This window comes from Balearica regulorum, chromosome 16 (assembly GCF_011004875.1).
Source record: "Balearica regulorum gibbericeps isolate bBalReg1 chromosome 16, bBalReg1.pri, whole genome shotgun sequence".
NCBI lineage: Eukaryota > Metazoa > Chordata > Aves > Gruiformes > Gruidae > Balearica > Balearica regulorum.
The window spans coordinates 1,549,762-1,572,181 of record NC_046199.1 but is presented as its reverse complement, the minus strand read 5'-3'; the positions used below and the strand labels follow the sequence as shown (position 1 = coordinate 1,572,181).

The 22,420-nt window shown below is 45.8% G+C and overlaps 1 protein-coding gene across 2 annotated transcripts in view; it reads left to right on the top strand.

The window, feature by feature from the left end:
• MMP24 (matrix metallopeptidase 24) overlaps positions 1-15,788 on the top strand; it is a 45,465-nt gene extending 29,677 nt beyond the window's left edge. The window contains exons 5-8 of one of the 2 annotated variants that reach the window (XM_075768299.1): positions 9,354-9,568; positions 10,754-10,892; positions 11,807-12,073; positions 13,368-15,788. In XM_075768299.1, the coding sequence (XP_075624414.1) occupies positions 9,354-9,568; positions 10,754-10,892; positions 11,807-12,073; positions 13,368-13,705 (959 nt within the window). In that variant the 3' untranslated portion in view covers positions 13,706-15,788. The remainder of the gene's footprint in view (positions 1-9,353; positions 9,569-10,753; positions 10,893-11,806; positions 12,074-13,367) is intronic. The other variant, XM_075768298.1, reaches the window with a different exon arrangement.
• The last annotated feature ends 6,632 nt before the right edge of the window (positions 15,789-22,420 follow it).

The window sequence follows — 22,420 nt, the reverse complement described above, 5'->3', positions numbered from 1 at the left end:
CTGCTAACATGTTATTATGCTGTTTCTATTTTGAAATGTTGATTTAGTTCCTGTGAACTTTGACTAATCAAAAAGAAAAAAACCCCACCTTAATTTATCACTGACAGTGAAAGTGCAATTAAGAAAAAAAATTACTGGTTTCTCTGTTTTCAGATAGCTTTTTGGAAAGGGAGCAGATAAGGAATTGACAGCCATGCTTCTTCACATTTGTGGTTCAAGCCGCTATCAGCTGTGGCTGAGCTAGGGACCAGCGCTGCCCCCGCGCAGCTCAGGCAGGGACCCAGTGCCCAGGGCTGAGCTGACATGGGGCTCGTGGGCCCATGGGTGGGCTGGAGGGATGGGGTGGTGCTGGTCAGGGCCTTTGAGACCTATTGGTGTCCACAGGGCCTTGACAGTTTGTGAGAGCACTGCACAGCATCTTGTGCACAGCTATGGCAGAGCAGAGAGCTCAGTACTGCACTGCCCGCGCCTTGGCAGTGGCACCACTACCCTTCCACTTATTTTTCACTTACGTAGTGACGTTAAAGTTTAGCCACATACTATGTTAAGATTCTCTGTATGCAATATAGTATGCTTAAAATTTTAACTCAGCTTGAAAAAAACAGTATGAATGAACTATTACCTGGTGCAGGTAGTAATTAGGAATTAGTTTGTTGACTATTGTGGAATCACGCAAGGCTCTTCTCTGAGGCCTTTGAACTGGAGTGGGTTGGGGATGGTGGTGGTGGTTGTAGAGATAACTAGTCCTGTGGAGAGAAGAAGGAGCAGCTTCTGCAGTAGCTTTGATTCCCCAGATAGAGATTTCAGCCCTTAACACAGAGTTATGGTCCAAAAACTAAAGTGTAGTTTAAAACTAGGTTTTACTCTGATGGTTTACAAAAGAAAGATGGAAAATGCAGGTTATGTTTCTCCCTGGAACTGGAGATAGGAGAACAGATCCTTTCATCTGAGCTTACAACTGAGAAGAGACTGCTGAAATATCCTTCTTGTAGCTTTAGCAGGAACATTCAACTAATGTGTTTTATTTCCACAGTGCCAATTTGCCTTGTTGTGCCATGGGAAAGCCACAAGCCCATCTACCAGAGCACCTGTCCAAAAATCAAAACCTCCTGCTTGCTTGCTGTTTTGACATTCTCTACAGTGCAGCAGCATGTGCTCAATACATATTATTTAAGAACCTGCTATGCAAAATAAGTCATAGAGCCAGAGCCACTGCCTTGCCTGTAGCATCCTTTGTAAACAATAAATTCAATTAAAACTTCCAATTTTTCATTCCACTGAAGTTGCTAGAACAAAGAACAGAGGCTCTACTAAAGCTTAAGTCCATTTTGTCTCCTTCTTTTGAGACTGATGCATTTAAAATGTATTTTTATGTTATATCTGTGCTTACCCATTAGAAAAGAAATATGTCTAAATCTGTCATATAATGATTTGTTGAATTATTAAGTTATTTTCTGCTGGATTTATTTCAAAACTCACCTAAAGAGACAGTAGGTGATGTGAACTCTTGTTTGTGCTTCATGCTGGTTAGTGTAAGGTCAACGTTTAAAATGTTATTTCCACTTATGGTTAAGGATGAAAAGGCCAGGAGCTCACTGTGTGTGACAGAGTAGCCTGTAAGAAAAGTCAGCAGTATTTCCATCTTCTGATAGATGCTTCTTGTAGCATGTTCCTTGACAAAATGAGCGATATATCATGACTGTTCTTTACGTGCCATTTTCAGACATGTACTTATGTGCCCATGTTACAAATGACATGCCCAGGAAGGAATTAAACTGGAAATAATACCATTATGTAGGTCCCCAGGATATCCTGTTGACTGCTCTTTTAATTTTGCTAGTGTTGAAGTCAGGGCTGCGTGCAGATGGAGAGAGGAGACACACTCAGCCATGGCGTTGTCACACAGCCTGAACTGATCATCCTTCAGCACTGGTTCTCCTGTTCTTCACGTCCTGCTCTAAGTACCCTTTTGCAGTAGGTTGTGAAGCAGCCTCTCGTGGTTAGGAGTGATTTTTCTGACACTGTGCCTGGGGAGCAGAGAGGTTGACATGATGTGTAGGAAAAACTCGTGTCCACACAGAAACCTGGAGCTGGTAAACCAGGTCATTATCTTAAAGGTCCTTTCAAAGCCTAAAAGGTCACAAAGGAAAGATCTCCTAATCACTGAAAGACAGACCAAATCATTAAGCCTGGAGACAACCTCAAGGATCTGGGTCCTCTCAGATCTCACTGAGGATGTGCCAACCTCACACATCTTTTCTGCAGCTCAGGGGAAGAGCTCCCAGTCAGTGTACATGCTGCATCCCATGAGTCTCACATGCCAGATCTTCATTCCCATTCCTCCAAAAAACAGGCAGGGAATAACTGCCTGGTTCCCGGTGCTGCCCTTGGGGTCCACCTGACACGTGGAGGGACATGACACAGGGATTCACCCATGCCCACATCAGTCCTGGAGCTGTACACACTGGGTGTGAGCGGAGGGAGCTGATCACGCTGATCAGCTGCTTCATGATGAAGGGGGAGTTGAGGGGCAGCCCACCTCTCCTGGGAGGTTTCTCAGCTGGTGGAGAAACACTGCTTTATGTTATGGCTGGACGTGAAATACTTCTCTCATCCTACAGATTTTTCTGAATATAAAAAAATATTCTGGTTTGCAGTGGAGCAGATGTCAGGCTTCTTAGAGTTTTTCTAGAGAGGAACTGGGCTGCAAAAACCACAGCTGGAGCATCTTGCAGAGCCCCGAACTCTCATCATTTGCCTGCCTAAGCCTGGGAATTTTGGACCCAGTTTTCTCACACCCAAAGCAGAGAACCTCACCTCAACCGCAAGGTGAATTGCCTCATTACAGAAGTGTGGAGAGCATTTCCTTTGGCTTAGAGCAATAATTTCAGCCGTGGATGCTTGTCTTCCAGGTTAATGCAGGTTAATCATCTGGGTGGCAGTTGGTCGTTCAGAGTAGAATGTCTTTGTGAGAAGGGTTCAAGCAACCCTGCCACCCCAGTGATGATCATGAGGGCTTCAACTGTCCAACCGTGGGGTACACCGTGGGTGCTGGGCCTTGTTCTGCAGACTGTAGCACACTGTGGCAAGGATACCCAAACTAACTGAAATAACTAATTCGCTTCACTGAAGTCTAACCCCAGAAGTGCAAAGTACTCTGTGGACGGGTTTAGCAAGTGAGCAAGGGAAATGAGTCCTTCCTGAGCGCTGGGCTGTTGTGGATGGACCATCTCTTGTCCCTGAGATAGCTTGTTGTCAGCTAGCTCATTTCATATGAACATGGACCTCTCCACTGCCCTGGAGCCTGCAGAGCAGCCAGGTGGGTTTCTCTCACTCTCCCTGGCTCATTTGGCTCACACATTCCAATTTGAAGCTGAGGACCCTTTCCTATGTACCTTCACAGTCCTGCAGAAGCACGCAGGCAGCTCAGCTTTTTACAACCAAAAAACCCCTGTATGTTATTCAAAGCATAATGCCTGCCTGTAGTCTGGATGATAGTTTTATTCTTGGAGTGAATATTAAGAAGATAAAGACAGGCTTTTGTTTGCAGGTGGATCGTTGTCTCCCTTGATCTGAAACAAAGGGCGTCCTCTGGACTGGCAGGCTTGGAGAGCCACCTGGCTCGCGCAGAGCTGGCTGTGATGGGTGCTGAGCCATGCAAGATGCTGAGCCTCCAGGCAGGTGTTGTGCAGTTGAGGGAACACTCTGTCAATAGCCAGGAGGACAGTGCCGTTATATTTTGTCCTCAACTATCGACACAGTGGCTCCTAAATGCCTCCTCTCTCTGTGTTATCTTCACAGGTCACCTTGGTATTCAGATGGTCTGCGACAGAGGAAGCATGAAGGGAGGAGGCTAAGTGCCAGTGGCGGAAGTCACACTCTGAAGGTGATCTGCTGTGACCCAAAAGCTTTCTGACATTCTTTGCCTTGGTTGTGATAGAGAGGAAGAAAGCCTTCTTCCTCACACAGTGTCTGTAAAGTCTCAGCAAGTTGCTTCCCTCCAGAACGTAGAGTTTCCAGCTCCAGGAGGTTTCTTACCTGCTTCTCGTGTGGAAGTGGCTGCAGGTTCAGCCCTGAGGGTGGGTTTGGCTCCGGTGCTGGGATCACACGCAATAATTAGGTGACCGGGTTCAGGCCCAATTGCAGACCCATGCAATAGCCTCTCTCACTTAATTTTTCTCTCAATGAGATTCGCTCTGACTGATTCTCTGAAGTTGCTTGGAAACGAGTGATAGAGGCTGTGATTTGCATGCGGTGCTGCCTGGTTAGTTATATCAGTGGTGGGTGTAATCAGTTCCTGTAATAAATACCAAGGTGCCAACATCTCCTAAGTAACTCTTTGTTCACACGGTCATCTCTGCTGCTGATAAACCTGTTACATATCCTGCCTGTAGCCATCTGTTTTGGAGGCAGGTTACCGTGATGATATTCTGGAAATAGTAACGACTGTCAAACTATATAGGGTCTATTCATGCTGCTTTCAGGCCAGGTTGTGCTCTGAAGTGGCTTAGGTCTTACAAAGTGGCATCTTTCTTCAGCAGTGGACAGGCTGTGCTTCTGCTTTCCATCCCCCTAACTGTAGACCAAATTCTGCCTGCCTAGCGCTTGGACCCAAGGATTTTCACGTTGTATGTGTGCCCCTCTGCTCTTTGCATGTGTGTGACTGTAGGATTACCTTCTAGCTTTAGCTGTGAGTCCATCCACACTCAGTAGCAAAGCGAAGGCAGCAATTAAAAATGTAATCCGTATAACCGCAAGAGGAGACAAGACTTCAATCAGGATAAATTAGAAGGCCCAGAATGCATAAAAACAAGAAGAGAAGCAAAAGATAACAAGGAAAAATCGATGGCTGGCAGGGAAAGACAGTAAAAGGAATATTTTAAGTGAAATGACAAAGTCTGCATCCAAGCAAGTTGCAGTACCACCTGCAAAACATGTGGGAAGCGTTGTCAGTACCTCCTTCAGATCAATATGCCAGTGCTAGTTTGGCCATTGCAAGCAGTGAGTACGTATAGTGACCCAGCTTCCGTTGTTGGTCCTGACTTGTGATCTCTTTCCACTGCTCTACCAAATATTTCAGTTAATGCAAATCTGTGGTTCACCTGAGTCATTGCTGATTTGCACCATCCTGACCACGGTGTGTACAACTGCTTCTGCCTTGCAAGTTTACAGCATTCTGTTTCAGTGGCATCTTGGGGCTAATTAAACCCTTTACACCAGTCGCCTGGGCTGCAGGTGCTATTTTAGCTTTCCTCTTCTCTGCAGAAGACTGTGAGAGCCAAGTTGAACGTGAGAGAGTTGAACATGGCTGCTGTCCTGCAGCAGGGGCAGGGCAGGCTGTAACCTGGTATAGGAGCGGTCCTCACTTGTGAAGAGAGAGCGAATTGTTAATAACTCCAGTCATGCATGAGATGTTAAATTTCTAGCACATGACCACAATACTATAGTCCCTATTCTGTACCTCATTATCAGATTCTGTGTGTCTTTCTGACCCATCAGACACATTAAACATAATTTTCTTTGGATATTATGCCTGTCTCACCCTTTTTTCCTTTTAAAGAGAAGGGGGAAAGATTAATGTCATGTCCTCATGCTACTGCTCATGGTCATCTCTATAAAATTCTACTCTTGCTCTCTTCTCTCAAAGTGCTGAGTTTTTGGCTTGTTATTTCTGGAAATCCAGAACTGCTGTTGATTTGAGTATCTCTATCCATTTGCTGTATCTGAGAGGCAGAACCGCCCCAACTTGGCAATCGCTCTCTTTCGCTCTGTGTCTTTCCAGTGAGCAGTTTGAATACATAACACAGAGTGACTTCTTGGGTCCCTCCCAGACAATTCCCTCTGACAGCAGGTGTGCCTCTGCATTGCAGATTGTCACACATCTCACCCTGTTTAAAGGCAGCAGTGCTCCTTGGAGTCCTCCTTACAGTCACGTTGTGAATTTGCTGCTACCTGCCTCTCAGAACACAGGGATCTATCCTGTGCTGGAACTGGTAATGGTCTTCTGCAAACTACCAAATAGCTGTCTGATGAAATTGCTCCACTGGCTCAATTAAACTGACCACCAAAGAGGCTTTTCTGATCCACATATGGAACAGAAATGCACTGAATTGGACAGTGCACGGCAGCGTTAGGCTCTTGCCAAGGGGAGGGAACAAACACCTACACGTCTCTTGTGCTTCTGTAGCAACATGCTAGAGTCTCATTCAGAAAGCTAATCCTTGTATCAGTGTGCTGGCAGGGGAATCCTCTCATGTAGGGTGCGTGTTAGAGTTTTTTGAATATGTTATTTACAAACCACATCCACTCAGAGCCATGCGGATGGCAGCACAAAAGTAAAAGGATCACACTGCTGTTTAATGAGACCTGCAGTGTGCAGTCACTGCTGCTTCTTTCCTTGCTTAGCTCCCAGTCAAGACTTTTACTTTTCCTTAATGCCAGCATTTCCTACCTTCACCAAGCATGTAAATTGCTACTTTTCAAACTTAATTTATTCAGGTACTGTAACTGGCACCTCGTGCCATTTTTGGCAGCCAAAACAGGTTACCGGTTTCATGCTCCTTTAATTTTCCAAAGCAAGAGCTGAACGCTGTGCATCCACGTCCCGTCGGAACAAACCAGAACCCTGGCTTGCTTTGTGTAAGATTCCCATCCCTTCCTCTGCAGCATATCCCACTGTACCTAGTCAGTCCTACCTCCATGAGCTTTCCAGCCTGAACCAGAAGTGCCAGCTAGCGTGCCGCTTGTTGGAAGAGATGCCTTTGCACAGCCCGTGTGCTGCACACCACAATAAGTTGCCTATGGCTCTATTAGCAAACCATGTGTATGGCTGCTAGCAAGAATAGTAGTAGCCCATCTGTAGATATAGCAGTATTTAGGGATGGTGTTAAGTAATTAGAGTGCTGAGGACTTGACGCCTGCTCTGTATGCATTTCGGGGAAGGAAGTGGTTATAGTGGATTAGCTCTAGCTGTGCCCTGTGATGCCTGTTTGCAGCTGCAGTATCCTAGATGTGCTCCAGAAGTGCATCTTCAAGTTTAGCTTTGTCCAGAAAGAATGCATTTCATGAACTTCAGTGTGAATCTAAGCATAGAAGTTGCAAATAACGGAGCATCTCTTCAAAAGCAATAGCAATAGGAAGTAGCAATAGCAAGCAGTAGCAATATCACAGTTTGGGAATTTTATTTAAAAGCACTTTTATTTTGTTTAAGAGAGTGGGCACTGAACAGCTAAGAATGGAGGGGGATGAGAAATCCATAGTACCAGTATATTTTTTTTATCCATTTCATGTAGACAGCTTTCCAAGAATAATTAACAACAGAGAATCCTCATCTGAAGCATTTCTGTGAGCAATATTTGATGTCTTTTGTTAAAGTTCTGGAATAAAAGTCAATAAAAATAGTTGCTAATAAAAATTGCATGTGACACAAAATATCATATGAGAACCAGTCACCTTGAAGAAATATAATGATCCATTTGAAAAGCTTTAGAAAAGAGCTGTAAGAGTAAGCCTCGAGATCTTAAAACCAGAAGATCTTGACATTGCAGCAACAGCCAGAAGGAACTGGTCTATTTAGCTCATTAAGGAGAATTTAAAAAGCAGCCTCATCAAGGTCTGTAAATGACTACATGTTGAGACACTAGAGAAAAGAAGAATACTGATTCTAAAGCTGCACAAAGTCAGACAATAGGCAAGACATAGACTTTAGCGGTGGCAGGGCTTAACCATTGGAATAATTTCCTGTGCATTATAGAGGATTTTCTATGGCTTGAAATCTGGAAAACGTGCTGTATCTGCACCAGAAGCACTGGGCTCATCACAGGACTCACAGGTGGAGGTTTCTGGCCTGGCACTGCTGGCAGTTGGATTATATTATCTAAGTGGTACTTTCTGAACATAATATCCATGAAACCTGCACACAAGATTCTTAGTGTCACAACTTTAATAACAGTTAAATATGATGGCTTTCTTTGGTAACTTCTTTGTCACAAGCTGTGATGATTTTCACTAACCCAGTCACCCTTCCAGGACGTGTTAAGCACTCATTCATTATAGGAACCCTTTGAAAATGTAACATTTAAGAGCTAAGTTAACATGGGGACTTGGGCACCTAACCATCATTTCAGGCAGCATCGTTCAAAATATTTATCTGCAAAAGTCCTCTTCTAATCCCGCATCTAAATCCTTACTCATAAATTCCTTCTCTGGCTATGGGCAAAGCAATCACCCACAAGAGCGTACCTCTCTTTCAGCCTGGGAGGATGACCCTTGTCTGGTGGCAGTGGTCAAGAATCCCAGCTGGCGTGAAGCACATCAGCAGTGCTGCTCAACCCCTGAACCAGACTGATTTAGCAACCATGAGAGTCAGCCCCATTCTGCCCACTGGTGCAGGTTTGTCCTGCAATGTCTCCACATAGCCCTTCGGCAGCACTGTTCGGAAAGAGATTGAAACCATCATCCATGCAAATAAATAATCAAATCCCATTTGATTACATCAGATATAAAACTTGTCAAAAACTCTTGCTTCCAGTAGCCTTCTGCTTATTGCCGTACTAACTCGCGGTCTTCTCTGAGAAGAATCAAGAAATCTACGACTCTTTTAATTAGATTTGGTCCAGATTTTATCACTGTTAATGAAATCACTCTATGGCAGAGTCAGTTTAAAAGCAGACCTCTGCTCCAAATCTAAGTCACTTATATTTTTATATCTCTTTACATTCCTGCAGACTTGTCAGATCTCAAAGCTGAGCTGGGTAAGGATCGAAGGGGAGAGCTGTGTTTGTGGGGGGCATCATTTTAACGAGAGCATGGTCCCTTACCACAGCTGTTCATCAGAGCTCCCATGGTGTTCTGAAAGCAAAGATTGGTGACTAAAGTGTAATAAAATAATTGCTTTCTAATTTCTAAATCCCCCTGTGGTTCCCCTTAGATGGTAGCATTGGTTTTCACACCAATGGTGTGCTTTGGGTTTTGGCTTTTTGTTTGTTTTTTGGTTTTGGGGTTTTTTTTAATGATCTACTAAACATTTCTATTCAAGGGTTATTACCTTTCATTTCAGTTGGGAACGTGATTGATGTGGCTCCTCCTTCCTTTTAGCTCCAGCCTCCTTGGGAAGACCTACAAAAACATACTGGCTCTTCTTCAGTTCTTATCGCTCATCTGTTTTGGGACATCTTTCACCTGTGGATGCATCTCGTTCTGCTCCCCATTTCTAGGGAATGAGCTCTGCATAAGGAGTATGTAAATTCCTCGCAATGCTATTCATCCAGCCTGTTGCCTTTTTAAACCTACGAGGGAAGCACAGAAAATCCAAACTCGTCCACTTTGCTAAACATTTTTCTTTTCACTTCTAGGTCCTCCTGTTGAGCCCCTGGAGCCAACCAGGCCTTTACCGACTCTTCCTGTTCGCAGAATTCACTCCACTTCGGAAAGAAAACACGAGAGACAGCCAAGACCCCCTAGTCCTCCTCTGGGTGATAGGCCATCTCTTCCTGGCACGAAACCGAACATCTGTGATGGCAACTTTAATACTGTGGCTCTCTTTAGAGGAGAAATGTTTGTTTTCAAGGTACTAAGAATTCCTGCTTACCCATGAGTCTTTATTTAGTTTTATTGCTGGAAAAGATTAATAGAAGTATAAGGCAGTGAGATTTGAAATGTCTGTGAAAATAGCTCTGTTCCTCTGAGGTTGATGAATGAGCAGTATTAGAAGGAAATGTATGCAGATTGGCTCAGTAATATTTGAAACAGTGTCTGACGGGATTCACAGAATGCCCAGGCAGCCTGTGCACCAAAACGTGAACTGGATGCACTGGCAGAGACTTCAGACATCATCAAGCTCAGAGAGGAGCCACCTGCAAAGCCAGAAAGCAATGCCAGTACCTAACAAGGGGTTAAGCCTCGTTGCCTCCAGAGATGGCATGCACTGAACCCTGGGCTTCAGGGAGCCCTTGGCCTACCTGAAGCTCTTGGGGAATTTGAGTTAACCTTCCTTATAAACTACAGCCTGGGAGGAAGGAGAGGCTTTGCTCAACAACCCACGTTAGAGTGCCTTGAATATGGAGATCCATGGTCCCGGTCCCAAAATACCTGTAGCTTTCCCTCTACCCAATGGATGTGAATGTGGAGAGGGGTATATTGAAGGTCATTGAATGGACAAACCACGTCCGTTGCAGAAAATGCCTGAATTGAAAAGAGTTGAAGGTTGAGACAGTATCTAGGAGAAGTCTCTGTCCTGCTCTTACTCATCCCTGAGCATCCACTACAGCTTTAACTAATGATCTCATATCTGAAGGGATATCTAACAACTCCTTTGTGCCTTTGGATGTTGTGTGCCTCACACAGTCACCAGGTAACGTTAAGGCTGTATGGCTCTCCTGGGGTCTGACAGTTGGGCACCAGTTGTACCAGCACAAGTGTGACACCTCAGACATGCAGACAGGTTGCTCACAAATGAGTTCATAACGCTTGTAACTGTGGACTTGCTTTCTCCTGCTCCTTTTTCCTCTCCTTCTTTCCACCCTTTTCCACAGCACCAGCAATCAACTTCTCACCCTTTTGGCTGCCTTCCTCCCCACAAAGTGCTTCCCTCCCTGGAGACAGTGTTGGGCTGAGCCGTCATCTGAACCAGGACTTCTGTTTTTAACGGTTACAGGGTCTAGGCAGGGATTAGTAATGCTTCACACTGGACACCCAGCCTGATTTGACTTCAAGATAAAAATATTCAGTCTGAAGACTCTTCTGGTTTTCTCAGGATCGCTGGTTCTGGCGTCTGCGCAACAACCGAGTGCAGGAGGGATATCCCATGCAAATTGAGCAGTTCTGGAAAGGCCTCCCTGCAAAGATTGATGCAGCCTATGAGCGGTCTGATGGAAAATTCGTTTTCTTCAAAGGTACCGTACATGTCAGTACAAGCCTGCCACACCTGCCTCACATCACACTTCTTTTATGGCATGACAAAGGTGAAAACAGGTACGCTGCATTCTTGTCCTTTTCCAGCGAGGCACTTGAAGCAGCCACTAATCTTTATAGTTTAGTGTGAGCTGGCCTTGCCAGGACAATCTCTGTATAAAGCTAATATTGATTAGTGGAAGCTGGGTTCCATGTGATAACAAGAAATAGCTCTTGTTTCCCAGGGAGTGTCAGTGTCCTGCCTGTCTCCTTGAACATACTTCAGCAGGGCGTTAGGGCCTCGCCAGGTACAGGGCACTCCCAAATCACATTTCTGCACAATTGTCTCCTAAAGAGACAAAATGACCAACCTTATGCTGGGGCCCACATTAGCTCCTTGCACTGTGACAGTGTCTGAAGAGGATCCTGTAACGTGAGAGCAAGTTGTAAGCAAGGCAGAGTGGCTGGAAAGCGTCAGCATGGCCCCATACGAAAGCACAGCACCTGAGTGTATGTCTGCAGCTTCAGTCCCTCTGCTCAATGAACTGTATTAAAACTTGAGAAAGGCAACAGAAATGATCAAAAAGTATAGGCTGACCTCCTGCAAGGAAATCTCCAGCCTGAATGAGGGATGACAAAGACAGCGTATGAGAGGAGTCTTTAAAATCATGACTGGCCTAGAGGAGGTAAATGGGAAAGGGTTGTTTAACATCTCTTCCAAAGCAGAGGCTGAGGAGCAGCAAATGAAACCAGGAGGTTTCAAGTTCAAAAGGAAGACGAGGAGCAGCTTTTTCACTTAATACATTTAAGCCAGGATGTCCTCAACGTGCTCTGGTTCATTGTGGCTATTTTACATTTATATCGATTCAACTACTAATTAGGCAAATCTGTTGTTTGTGTCCCCATTCATCTCTAGGAGATAAATACTGGGTTTTCAAAGAAGTGACAGCAGAGCCAGGCTACCCGCACAGTCTGGTGGAGCTGGGGAGCTGTCTGCCCCGGGAAGGCATCGACACGGCTCTGCGTTGGGAGCCAGTAGGCAAAACCTATTTCTTCAAAGGCGACAGGTACTGGAGGTTCAACGAGGACAAGAGAGCAACGGACCCAGGATACCCAAAGCCCATCACCGTGTGGAGAGGAATCCCTCAGGCTCCACAGGGAGCTTTTATCAGCAAAGAAGGCTGTACGTATCTGCAGTCATTACGCCCGTTAGATCGGTAATAGCTTGTCTGCCTTGGGAATTGGGTTGTTGGATGTGGGGTGTTTCTAATATTTCCTGAGATATAGAAATCAAGGCTCAGAAATCCTAGGGTCACAGTGGCACCTGCAAATACTGGCAGTCTGAGCTCCTTCCTGACCCTCATCCCAACCCATGTACCTCAACTGCTAACCCACATTATCGTAATGCCAGCTCTGGGGAGTGGGAAAGGGAATTCTTCTGGGGTTTTTTTTTGCCACAACAGTCCCTACCTGAGTTTTCCTGCCCCCTGATTGTGAGGATGCCGTAACTTAACATTTTCTTTCTAGTTTCTCACCTGTAGCTAGCTCCGTCACTCTATTACAGGCTCCAACCTGTCTGATGTACTTTGAAGTCAGCCGTGCTCTGAGTAGGAGGTTGGACCTCCAGAGGCTCCTTCCAACACATTTCTTTCTCTGAGTTGAAGATTTATTCCTCTTCTTCCAGTTGGGGAACGAACTAACAGAACGGGGTTGTACTGTTGAGGCCGTGTTTAAATTTGGGGCTGTGGCGTGAGATGAGGGCTGTAGGGCTGGGCCAGGCTGGAGGACTGCAGTGACAGCCAGCCAAGCTGGAGGACAGATGCAGGAGACCCAATGCTTTCACCACTGTTCTCTTCTCCTTTTTTCTTTTTCTTTTTTTTTTTTTTTTCCTAATCACTTGAGAGTGATAAGAAAAGGCGTCATCTGGGGAGATGAGGGGTACTTCAGCCAACACATAGCGTAAACCATCAGCCTTTTATTAGCTCCTTAACAAAGGCCAAATCTTCTGGATTCTGTGGCCAAAAGGACTCATTCAGCATCTGCCCCCTCAGGTTGGGTGAACAGAAACCTTAAGTATTCCTCCAAACACTATCTCATCCAGGCACACACTGTCATTCTGCAGATTATGTTAATTGCTTGGTGATGACAAGCACATATTTACAGTTGCTTTAGTAAAAAATAACTCACTGCAGAACTTATGTTAGGGGTTTTTTTTATTTACAGCTTGTCTTGGCCAAGGGGAATGGTGCTCTGTGGGCAACATTGCACCCACGAGACAGGGTTACGGCTTCTCCTTTAAATCCTACCTCCAAAACCACCTTCGCTTTTCAGTGGGTTTGGGATGCCCTGCATGAATGTGTTTTGTTGGCCCAGGCAGCCACCTCCAGCCTTCCAGGCTCTCTGCACATCCTCACACAAGCACAGCTTATCCAGTTGGAAACGGTGTGATGAGAAATATTCTCTGTTTTGTCTCCTAGTTTATACCTATTTTTACAAAGGGAAGGAGTATTGGAAGTTCGATAACCAGAGGCTGAGCGTGGAGCCAGGCTACCCCAGGTCAATCCTCAAAGACTGGATGGGCTGTAACCAGAAGGATGTTGAACGAAGCAAAGACAGACGCCTCCCCCACGACGATGTGGATATTATGGTGACAATAAACGATGTGCCTAGCACTGTAAATGCAATCGCAGTTGTGATCCCTTGCATTTTGTCTCTGTGTATCCTTGTCTTGGTATACACGATCTTCCAGTTTAAAAACAAAGAGGTGCAGCAAAATGTTGTGTATTACAAAAGACCTGTCCAGGAATGGGTATGACACAGCCCGCTGCACATTTCAACTCATTGATCTGATGAGGACTATGGACAAAAAACAAAAAAGAAAAAAAAAAATTGCATTCAAAAGTCTACCAAACAAAACTACTTCAGTGACCTACAAGTTTTCAACAGCCTGGGACCGAAAGAAGCAGGAAAACTAGAAAAAATACAGGCAGCCTTTCAGTGTGGAGCCTCTTTCCTTCTTACTGCCTCAGTCACGTGTCGGTCTTGGTGTGCCATCCTCCACAGGCTCACTCTGCTAACATCAGAGTCTTCAAGACAGGTTTCAACTGACCTAGGAAACTTCCTTCAGTTCCCTGCACCAATGCTCCCTGTTAAACCCAGCATTCTCCAGTGTAGCTAAACCACCTCTGAACAGAACCATTTTTTTAATAGCTGTCTCATAAATGAATTAAGATCATGAAATCTATGAACAGGAACAATTCAGTATCATAAGCAGAAGACATTCTGATGCTGAACCATTCTAAAAGATCTTCTTAGTTTATTACAAAACCCAGGGAATTACCTGGATGCAATTTTCCAATACCTGCTGGTCAGATGTTTTGTACATTCATAATTAATCAACGCTGCCACTCAGCACAGTGCATGAGGAACCACTAAGCACTCAGAGAGGTAAATGAGTGCAGAGCAGAAGCTCAAGAAGCACCAAACCAGACACCATAATGTTACCTGGCAACATCAAGCCCTAGATTGGGACAATCTGAAGACAGAGTAATTGGGTCTAAAAAAAAAAAAAACAATCATAGGAATACATGTTTTTGTTTTGGGAGCCATTCATGAAAGAAATATTTAAATGTCACATGATCTTGTTTTAAGCTCCCGTCGGCAAGAAATGATGAACCAATGGTTACCAATATACTGAAAAATATGTATAGACGTAGACTGCACTCTGCCCCTGTTAAGATGCTGGGAAAAGATGAATTGTTGTTATGTGGCATGTATAACTAGATTGTGGAATTTGTATGTTGGGTTTCAGGAGAATGGAAATGTTTGTTTGGAGTGAGATCGTCATTATATTTTGCTGAAATAGTCAAGATACAGTAAGAATTAGGCCTGTTTATAAAACTAAATCCAGTCCCTGTAGATGTGACAAACACTGTATGCCTTTGAAATTTGTTGTTTTGGTTTTGCTCACTTCTTCACAGGCAAATATTTGGCAAGGGCCAAAGGAAGCATGCCACACAGTAGAATGAGTTCATCACTAGCCACATTTGAGAGAGAGACATAAAGATCAGGTAAAGGCTAGATAAATATCTGAGCTTTTGGCTAGTAACTTTTCACAAGTCTCTTCCTGTAACAGTAGCTTCTGCTTATCCCTCTTACAGATGTGAATGGTTTAGGATGTTATGTCCTAACCACAAACTTAGTCCATTTTGTTGTTGATGCTGATATTTCTATTATGTTAAATCAGAGTGAAAGAAGAGTTTCTTGCAATGGAATGTAATGGTGAAGTCCAGCCCTGTACAGAAGTGCCATTCATGTAAGCATATGAACTGCTTTGCACGCTCAATATAAGGAATAGGTGATTAGCGTAAGCCCTCTGCCTATAACTGAATTTTATTCAGTGCAATGGAAGTGCAATGCACAGAATGTCCAGTTAGTATAGAAGAAGTACAGCTTTATAATGTCAGCTGTGAAAAAAAATAAAATCCAAGGATGACAAACATGCTAAAAATATTTCTACTTACAATGATGAGGAACGAAGAAGCAGAAAGATTGTTAGCATTCTGAATTTCTAACTAGTGCTCAAATATTGCTATGGTGAAGCAGGATAGACAAGTAGATACTTCTAGTGAAGCCCACTAGGACTGCATAACATGTGGTCTCAAACTGTATTTTGTCCTTCATAATTGATTTCCATAGCCAAGCTGTTTATTGTGTTTAAACATTAAAAAAAAAATATTACAAACATATTACAAAATAAGTGAGAAGCTAGTAGATGCAAAACTTTGAATTTTAGTGAAAAAAAATGTGATAACGTCTCATGATGGGTGAAGGAGTGCAAAAGGACCAAATGAAACCGGAGCTACTAATTAGACACCCCCACACGTGCTACTCCGTACGTTGCTATGTGTACTATATATGTGGTAGAATGCACACTATGGACGCCACAGCCACATGGCACATTGAACTCATCTGTACGCTGCCATCTCTTCTGGGACTGTGACAGCCCAAACCTTTGAGCAACTTCCAACAGCCATCATTAAAAAAAAAAAAAAAATTAACAACCTAGAGAAATGTCTAATTTTGTTTGTATTTTCTTTTTCTTCCCACCAAAAGGTAGATTTTTTTTTTTTTTTGGTCTGTTCAAAACCCTGTACCGAGTACCAAGCTGTACAGGCAGCACAGTGCCAGGGTCTGTACAAACTGAGCCATGTCCTCAGACGGCGGCACGTTGCCTTGCGGAGCCCGGCACCCTGCCGCAAGAAGGCAAGCCGCCTGCCCTAGTTTGCCAAAATTCAGCCTTCCTCAGAGAACTTCCTCTTCAAAGAACCAGAGGAATAGTTTGGTGCCTTTTCTAACTGCTTCGTAACTGCCTCCTGGGGCCGACCTTACGTGTTTGAGCTTTCCGGGGTGTGAGGTATTTGTGTAGGTGTTCAGGGGCTGAGTACCAGCCCGTTGGCGCTGGGGGGGCTGGGGCAGGTAGGTGAGCACTGCCCCCGAGGACAATCCCATTCACGCCACTGCCATCGCTCTTTTGTTAAGGTTAGCAGCTGTGCAGCCCTGGGGTGACCTGGATCCGGGCACAAAACGTCAGCGGTTGTGTGAGGGATAGTGCCTTAATATTGCGGCGGCTGAGCTCTTTGCTGCGTTACGCTACAGAAACGCAGCACCCGGTCAGCAGAGCGCCGACGCGGTCTGCCTCCCCTCAGCACGGCGAAAGCAGCTCCATGGACAGGTGGTGGCCGTGATCCTGTCCAGAAATGCAGCTCCAGGACATATTGCCGCCACGGGGAGCAGGGACCAGCCGTGCTCGTTCAGCTCTAATCCCCTAAGCAAGAGGCTCTTGTAGGCGTGCTGCTGGCGTGACACCACCACCCTGCAGCGTGGCCATTTGTACAGCCGGAGGGGAGTCCGGGCTCGTTTTACCTCGAGCGCAGCAGTTACAGCCCGCTACATACACTATACTGCACTACACATACACTATACATACATTGTACTGCACTCGACATTCTACGTCTTTTTTTTTTTTTTTTTTTCTTTTTTGACTACTTCAAATAATTTCAACACCAATAAAGTAGGCTCATTTTTCCAGGTGAGTTAGAAATGTGCTGGGATACACAATCACCACAGTCAGAAGAGACGGTCCTCCACTCAAAGAGGGATTAGCTGTTCCTGACTTGTATTTAGTCATTAAACCTCAAGGGGATCGCCCATCTCACACCATGAGGCCTCGGGTTTTTAAAAACCTCTGTTAAGTGTCCTGACAAAAGTTTTTGGACATCAAAGCACACTATGGCAGCCAAAACTACACACCCTATGACTTCTTCACTGACCCCTGACTTGCAAGACTTCCATTCCTCCCTCAAAACCTCTGGACAACTCTTCTCCATGCTGTTACTGCCATCCCGGGGCTTGATTCCAACCTTTCTCATGGTATCAGTCCAGCAGAGCTGGAATCAGCTGCAGTTCCTCAGATCATTCCTGCAACCCTTCATAGTACCTGAAGTCACGTGGTGCAAAGGTGTTACGTGGCCGTGGTACGTAACCCACAGCTTCATAGCTCAGCAATTGCATTTTAAAGAATCCTGAGAACCCGCAGCAGAAACACACAGCACGTACGACTTGGTCTTTATTGACTAAGACTCTTTTGGCATCACCACCGGAGAGCGCCGCCTGTGAGATAAAGCACATTAAAAGGGTCGGTCAAGCGTTGCACAGTGCTTTAAGTGCCTCAGGCTGTATCATCCCCAGGGTCTGTCGCTTGTAATTCTGCCGTTCCGTAACTCCTCACCTGAGCTGTCGTTTCTCCCTGTTTCACACCGGTGTTCTCAGGGTCTCATCCTCATGGCCCTGCACCTGCGAGCCCTGGCACTGCTAGGCAGGTTCTCGTGGAAGTAACCAGCAGTAACATAAAATCTCACTCCTCCTTTCCCCCCGGCTTCTTTTGGAGTTTTTAGTTTCCAGAATGTCCTGGCTTTCAGCTAGGACAGAGTTAATCAGAAGAAGCTGGAGGGGCCACAGCCAGGACAGGTGACCCACACTAACCAAAGGGGTATTCCACACCATATGATGTCACGCTCAGTATATAAAGGGGGGTGGCCAGGGAGGAGCAGCAGCTCTGGGATGGGCTGTGTGCGGTTGTCGCATCATGGGGTGAGCAAATTGCACTGTGTATCACCCGATTTGTGTATTCTAAGTACCGTTGTTATTTCCCTCTCCCTTTGCTGTCCCAGTAACCTGTCCTTATCCCAACCCACGAGTTTTACCTTTGTGTTCCCATTCTCCTCCCCATCCCGCCGGGAAAAGCGGGGTGAGCGAGCGGCCGCGTGGTGCTCAGCTGCCGGCTGGGGCTGAACCACGACAATCCTTTTTGGCACCAACATGGGGCTCGAGGGGTTGTGATAACGACAGATCTGACCTGAGCACGTTAAAACAACCTTGTTATATGCATTTATTATATTAGTTAAATAGTCACTGGTCACAGTGATGTTTTGTTTGTTCACGTGGCTGTGGTATGGAAACCCTGCGGTGCTGTTTGACATTCTTGACCCCCTCTCCCAGAGGTGATAATTTGCTGTACTGTGTAATATCAACTTATGATGACATCACTGGTCATGAGGTTAAGCTGGTAGTTGTATGTGGCATTGCTGTCATGCCCATACCTTGGACAACATCTCTCAGAATTGATTAATAATCGCACCCAATCTATGGGGAAGATGGAGGCAGAAGGGGAATAGAATATTTGAAAGAAAAATATTGTGGCTATTCCAAGGAGACACAAGTTACTGCACTGTGCTGGGCCCTGGCCACCATCTACCAAACACTGCTTGATAGTAGACAGCACCATCACGGCGAAGAGAGGGAGAACAGACCCACAGGCACTGCGGATCCCCGCAACAGGCACCGACACTGCTCAAACCCTGGCGACAGGCTGCAGCTGAGCCAAAAACCCAACCCAGTATCAGTCGACCCTATACAGGAGAAATACACCCAAAAAAAAATCACTTTGCTTAGTAAGGGATGATGATGAACCTGGACCATCAGGAGAACAGGAAGAAGAAGCAGAACCAGAGGTAATCAGGCATATACGCAGAAAGATTTCAGCCACCACCCAGACAAGCACATCGTTACCTGGCTGCTCCACTAGAACTGGAGGGCAGGGAGGCCAGGCAGCTGGGATCTCTGTCTAGGGAAGGGGGCGTTGACAAGCGATTGGAAGAAGGCACAGGCCCTCAGCCTCTGGAGGCGACTCCTGTCAAGTGCAAGGGAAAGGTATCCCTTCAGCGAAGATGTCGTATGTCAGCCAGGCAAGCGGACCACCATGGCACGAGGTATCCAATATCTGAGGGAATTAGCTGTGCGGGAGATGGTTTATTATGAGCCGGACGCCGCACAGTTGCCCACAGACCCCGATGAAGTCCAGTGTACCCGACCCATGTGGTGAAAGTTTGTGCGAAGTGCACCATCATCGTACGCCAACTCACTGGCAGTAATCTACTGGAAGAGTGAAGAGGCACCAACAGTGGATGAAGTGGCTGGCCGACTCTGGCAGTATGAAGAGAGCCTTTCTTCCTCCTTCGTCTCGGCTGTGGAGAAACTGTCCCAGGACATCCGGCAACTCAAAGAGGATATATCATACTCCCCACCTGCCCAGACCCGTATTTCAGCTGTTAGGAGTAAGCGTTCCTCTGCTCCAGAGAGGGGATATGGAGCATACACACCACGAGGCATCCTGTGGTTTTATCTGCGTGACCACGGAGAAGACATAAGGAAATGGGATGGGAAGCCCACCTCAACCCTGCGGGCACGAGTACATGAGCTGCAAGGCAAGACAGTTGTAAAAAGGGATTCTTCCAGGAGAAATGCTGCTCCAGTTTCCAGCGGGCAGCTCCCCAGATCGAGTGAAAGGCCTGATTGCACTTATGATCCTCTTGAAGGGACTTCTAAGTCCTTTTTGCGAGAAGCGAGCAGCGAATATGATGAGCAGGATTAGAGGGGCCCTGCCTCCAGCCAGGTGGAGGAAAGGGACAACAGAGCGTATTGGACTGTGTGGATCCAGTGGCCTGGCACGTCAGATCCACAGGAGCGCGAGGTCCTAGTGGACACTGGTGCACAGTGTACTTCAATGGCATCAAGCCATGAAGGGGTGGAACCCATCTCTATTTCTGGAGTGACGGGGGATCCCAACAGTTGACTCTGCTGGAGGCTGAAGTAAGTCTAACTGGGAATGACTGGGCAGAGCACCCCATTGTGAGTGGCCCAGAGGCTCCGTGCATCCTTGGCATAGACCCAAGAGGGTACCCGTGGGCTTTTGACATAGCTGCCTTGGCTGGAAACCTATCCCGTGCCCCATGCCACCACCCAGAACACTATCCTGGGCCTTGAAAAAACAACTCCTGTTGTGACATGGCACCCCAGAAAGAATTGAGTCAGACAACGGGACTCATTTCCAGAACAACCTCAAAGACACCTGGGCCAAAGAACATGTCATGGAGTGGGTGTATCACATCCCCTATCACGCACCAGCCGCTGGGAACATCAAAAGGTACAATGGACTGCTAAAGACTACCCTGAGAGCAACGGGTGGTGGGACCCTCAAACACTGGGACACACATTTAGCAAAGGCCACCTGGTTAGTTAACGCGAAGGGATCTGCCAATCGAGCTGGCCCTGCCCAATCAAAACTTCCACGCCCTGTGGAAGGGGATAAAGCCCCCACAGCGCACATGAAGAATACGGTGGGGAAGACAGTTTGGGTTATTCCTGCCTCGGGCAAAGGAAAACCCACATGAGGGATTGCTACTGCTGAAGAACCTGGGTGCACACATTGGCTGATGCGGAAGGATGTGGAAGTCCGATGTGTACCTTAAGGGGATTCGATATTGGGTGAGAAAAGTCAATGTATGATGTTAATTGCTAAATAACCCTGCCATTGTATGTCATCACTACTACAACTGCTATAGGCCTTATCGGTGGTATTACCATAAGAATCACCCAAATTAATGAAGGATTAACTTTGATGAAACCAAGCAAAGCGCTATGATAATGGAACTAGAACTGACTTCAATAACTGGTGCCCAGCAGCTTTCTCAAAATCAACATCCTCAACCCCCAGACCACGGGCACGAGCTCCAGATGCAGCCACAACAATCCAACAGCACACACCATCGCTCCTGCCCTGAGACTGTGACAGAGCCCACAGTCACAGACGGACCTTTGATGGACAGTGAACTCAAGAGACATTTTAGAGGGATGGCCTATAGACTAAGGGACTCTGTGTGTGTGTGTATATGTGTGTGTGTGTGTATATATATATCTCAAAGACAGAGAAAGTGGTGGTGATTAATTGGAAAGTGTAGGATCTGGGCATGACTAGATGGTATAGAATAAGGGATGGATAATGTCCTGGTTTCAGCTAGGACAGAGTTAATTTTCAGAAGAAGCTGGAGGAGACACAGCCAGGACAACTGACCCACACTAGGGGTAATTCCATACCATATGAATCATGCTCAGCATATAAAGGGGGGTAGCCGGGAAGGAGCAGCAGCTCTAGGATGGGCTGAGTGTGCAGTTTGAGGTTTTGGGCTGAGCAAATTACACTGTGTATCACCCGCTTTGTATATTCTGTTGTAAGTACTGTTGTTATTTCCCTCTCCCTTTGCTGTCCCAGTAACCTGTCCTTATCCCAATCCATGAGTTTTACCTTTGTGTTCCCATTCTCCTCCCCATCCCGACGGGGAAGCAGCAGTGAGTGACAGGCTGCGTGGTGCTCAGCTGCTGGCTGGGGCTGAATCACGACACAGAAGAACCAAAATTTAATGAACAACAAAGTAGGTAAGGATTACCCAAAAATATGTATTTGCAGAAAAGCTTGGCAAGCACCGTGCAACACTTGCATCTAATCTACACATAGTACTCGAGCTAAAGATGGATCATGGATTTACAGATAGTGATACTTTGGGCTTTCTTTTCCTAATTAACTCCACACATTCGGTTTGCTTTTTTTGACTGTTACTGAAGACTGAGCACATATCCAAATATGTACTTTCAGGCCAAGAATTTGCTCTTGCACTGCTCAGAGTTCATCACCACAGGTGTGAATTTGGATTCTTAACCACAACATGCTTCACTTCACATTCAACTGCACTGAACTTGCATTTCTATCAACCCATGAATCAGTCCTCATCCTTACTAGTCACAGTAAGTCAGCGCGGGCAAACTTTCCCTGCACTGCCTTTCCCAAACAGGACACAGTAACACTGAACATTGTGGCTGCCAGCAGAGCTCCCTACGAAACTCCTGGAAAAATCTAACCATTTACTCTTTTTCCCCCATGTAATTCCCTCTCGTTCCATGGGATCACTCACCCAGGGTCCTTAAAACCCTTTAGCACAAAAACCTGCCAAGTTCATTTCAGAAATACATTACAACAGATGTTCTCCAAATCCCTGTGGACTTCTTTAAAGAACTGCATAGATCTTGTGAGACACGACTTGCCATTAAAACACCAAGTTTATATTCTCTCATGATA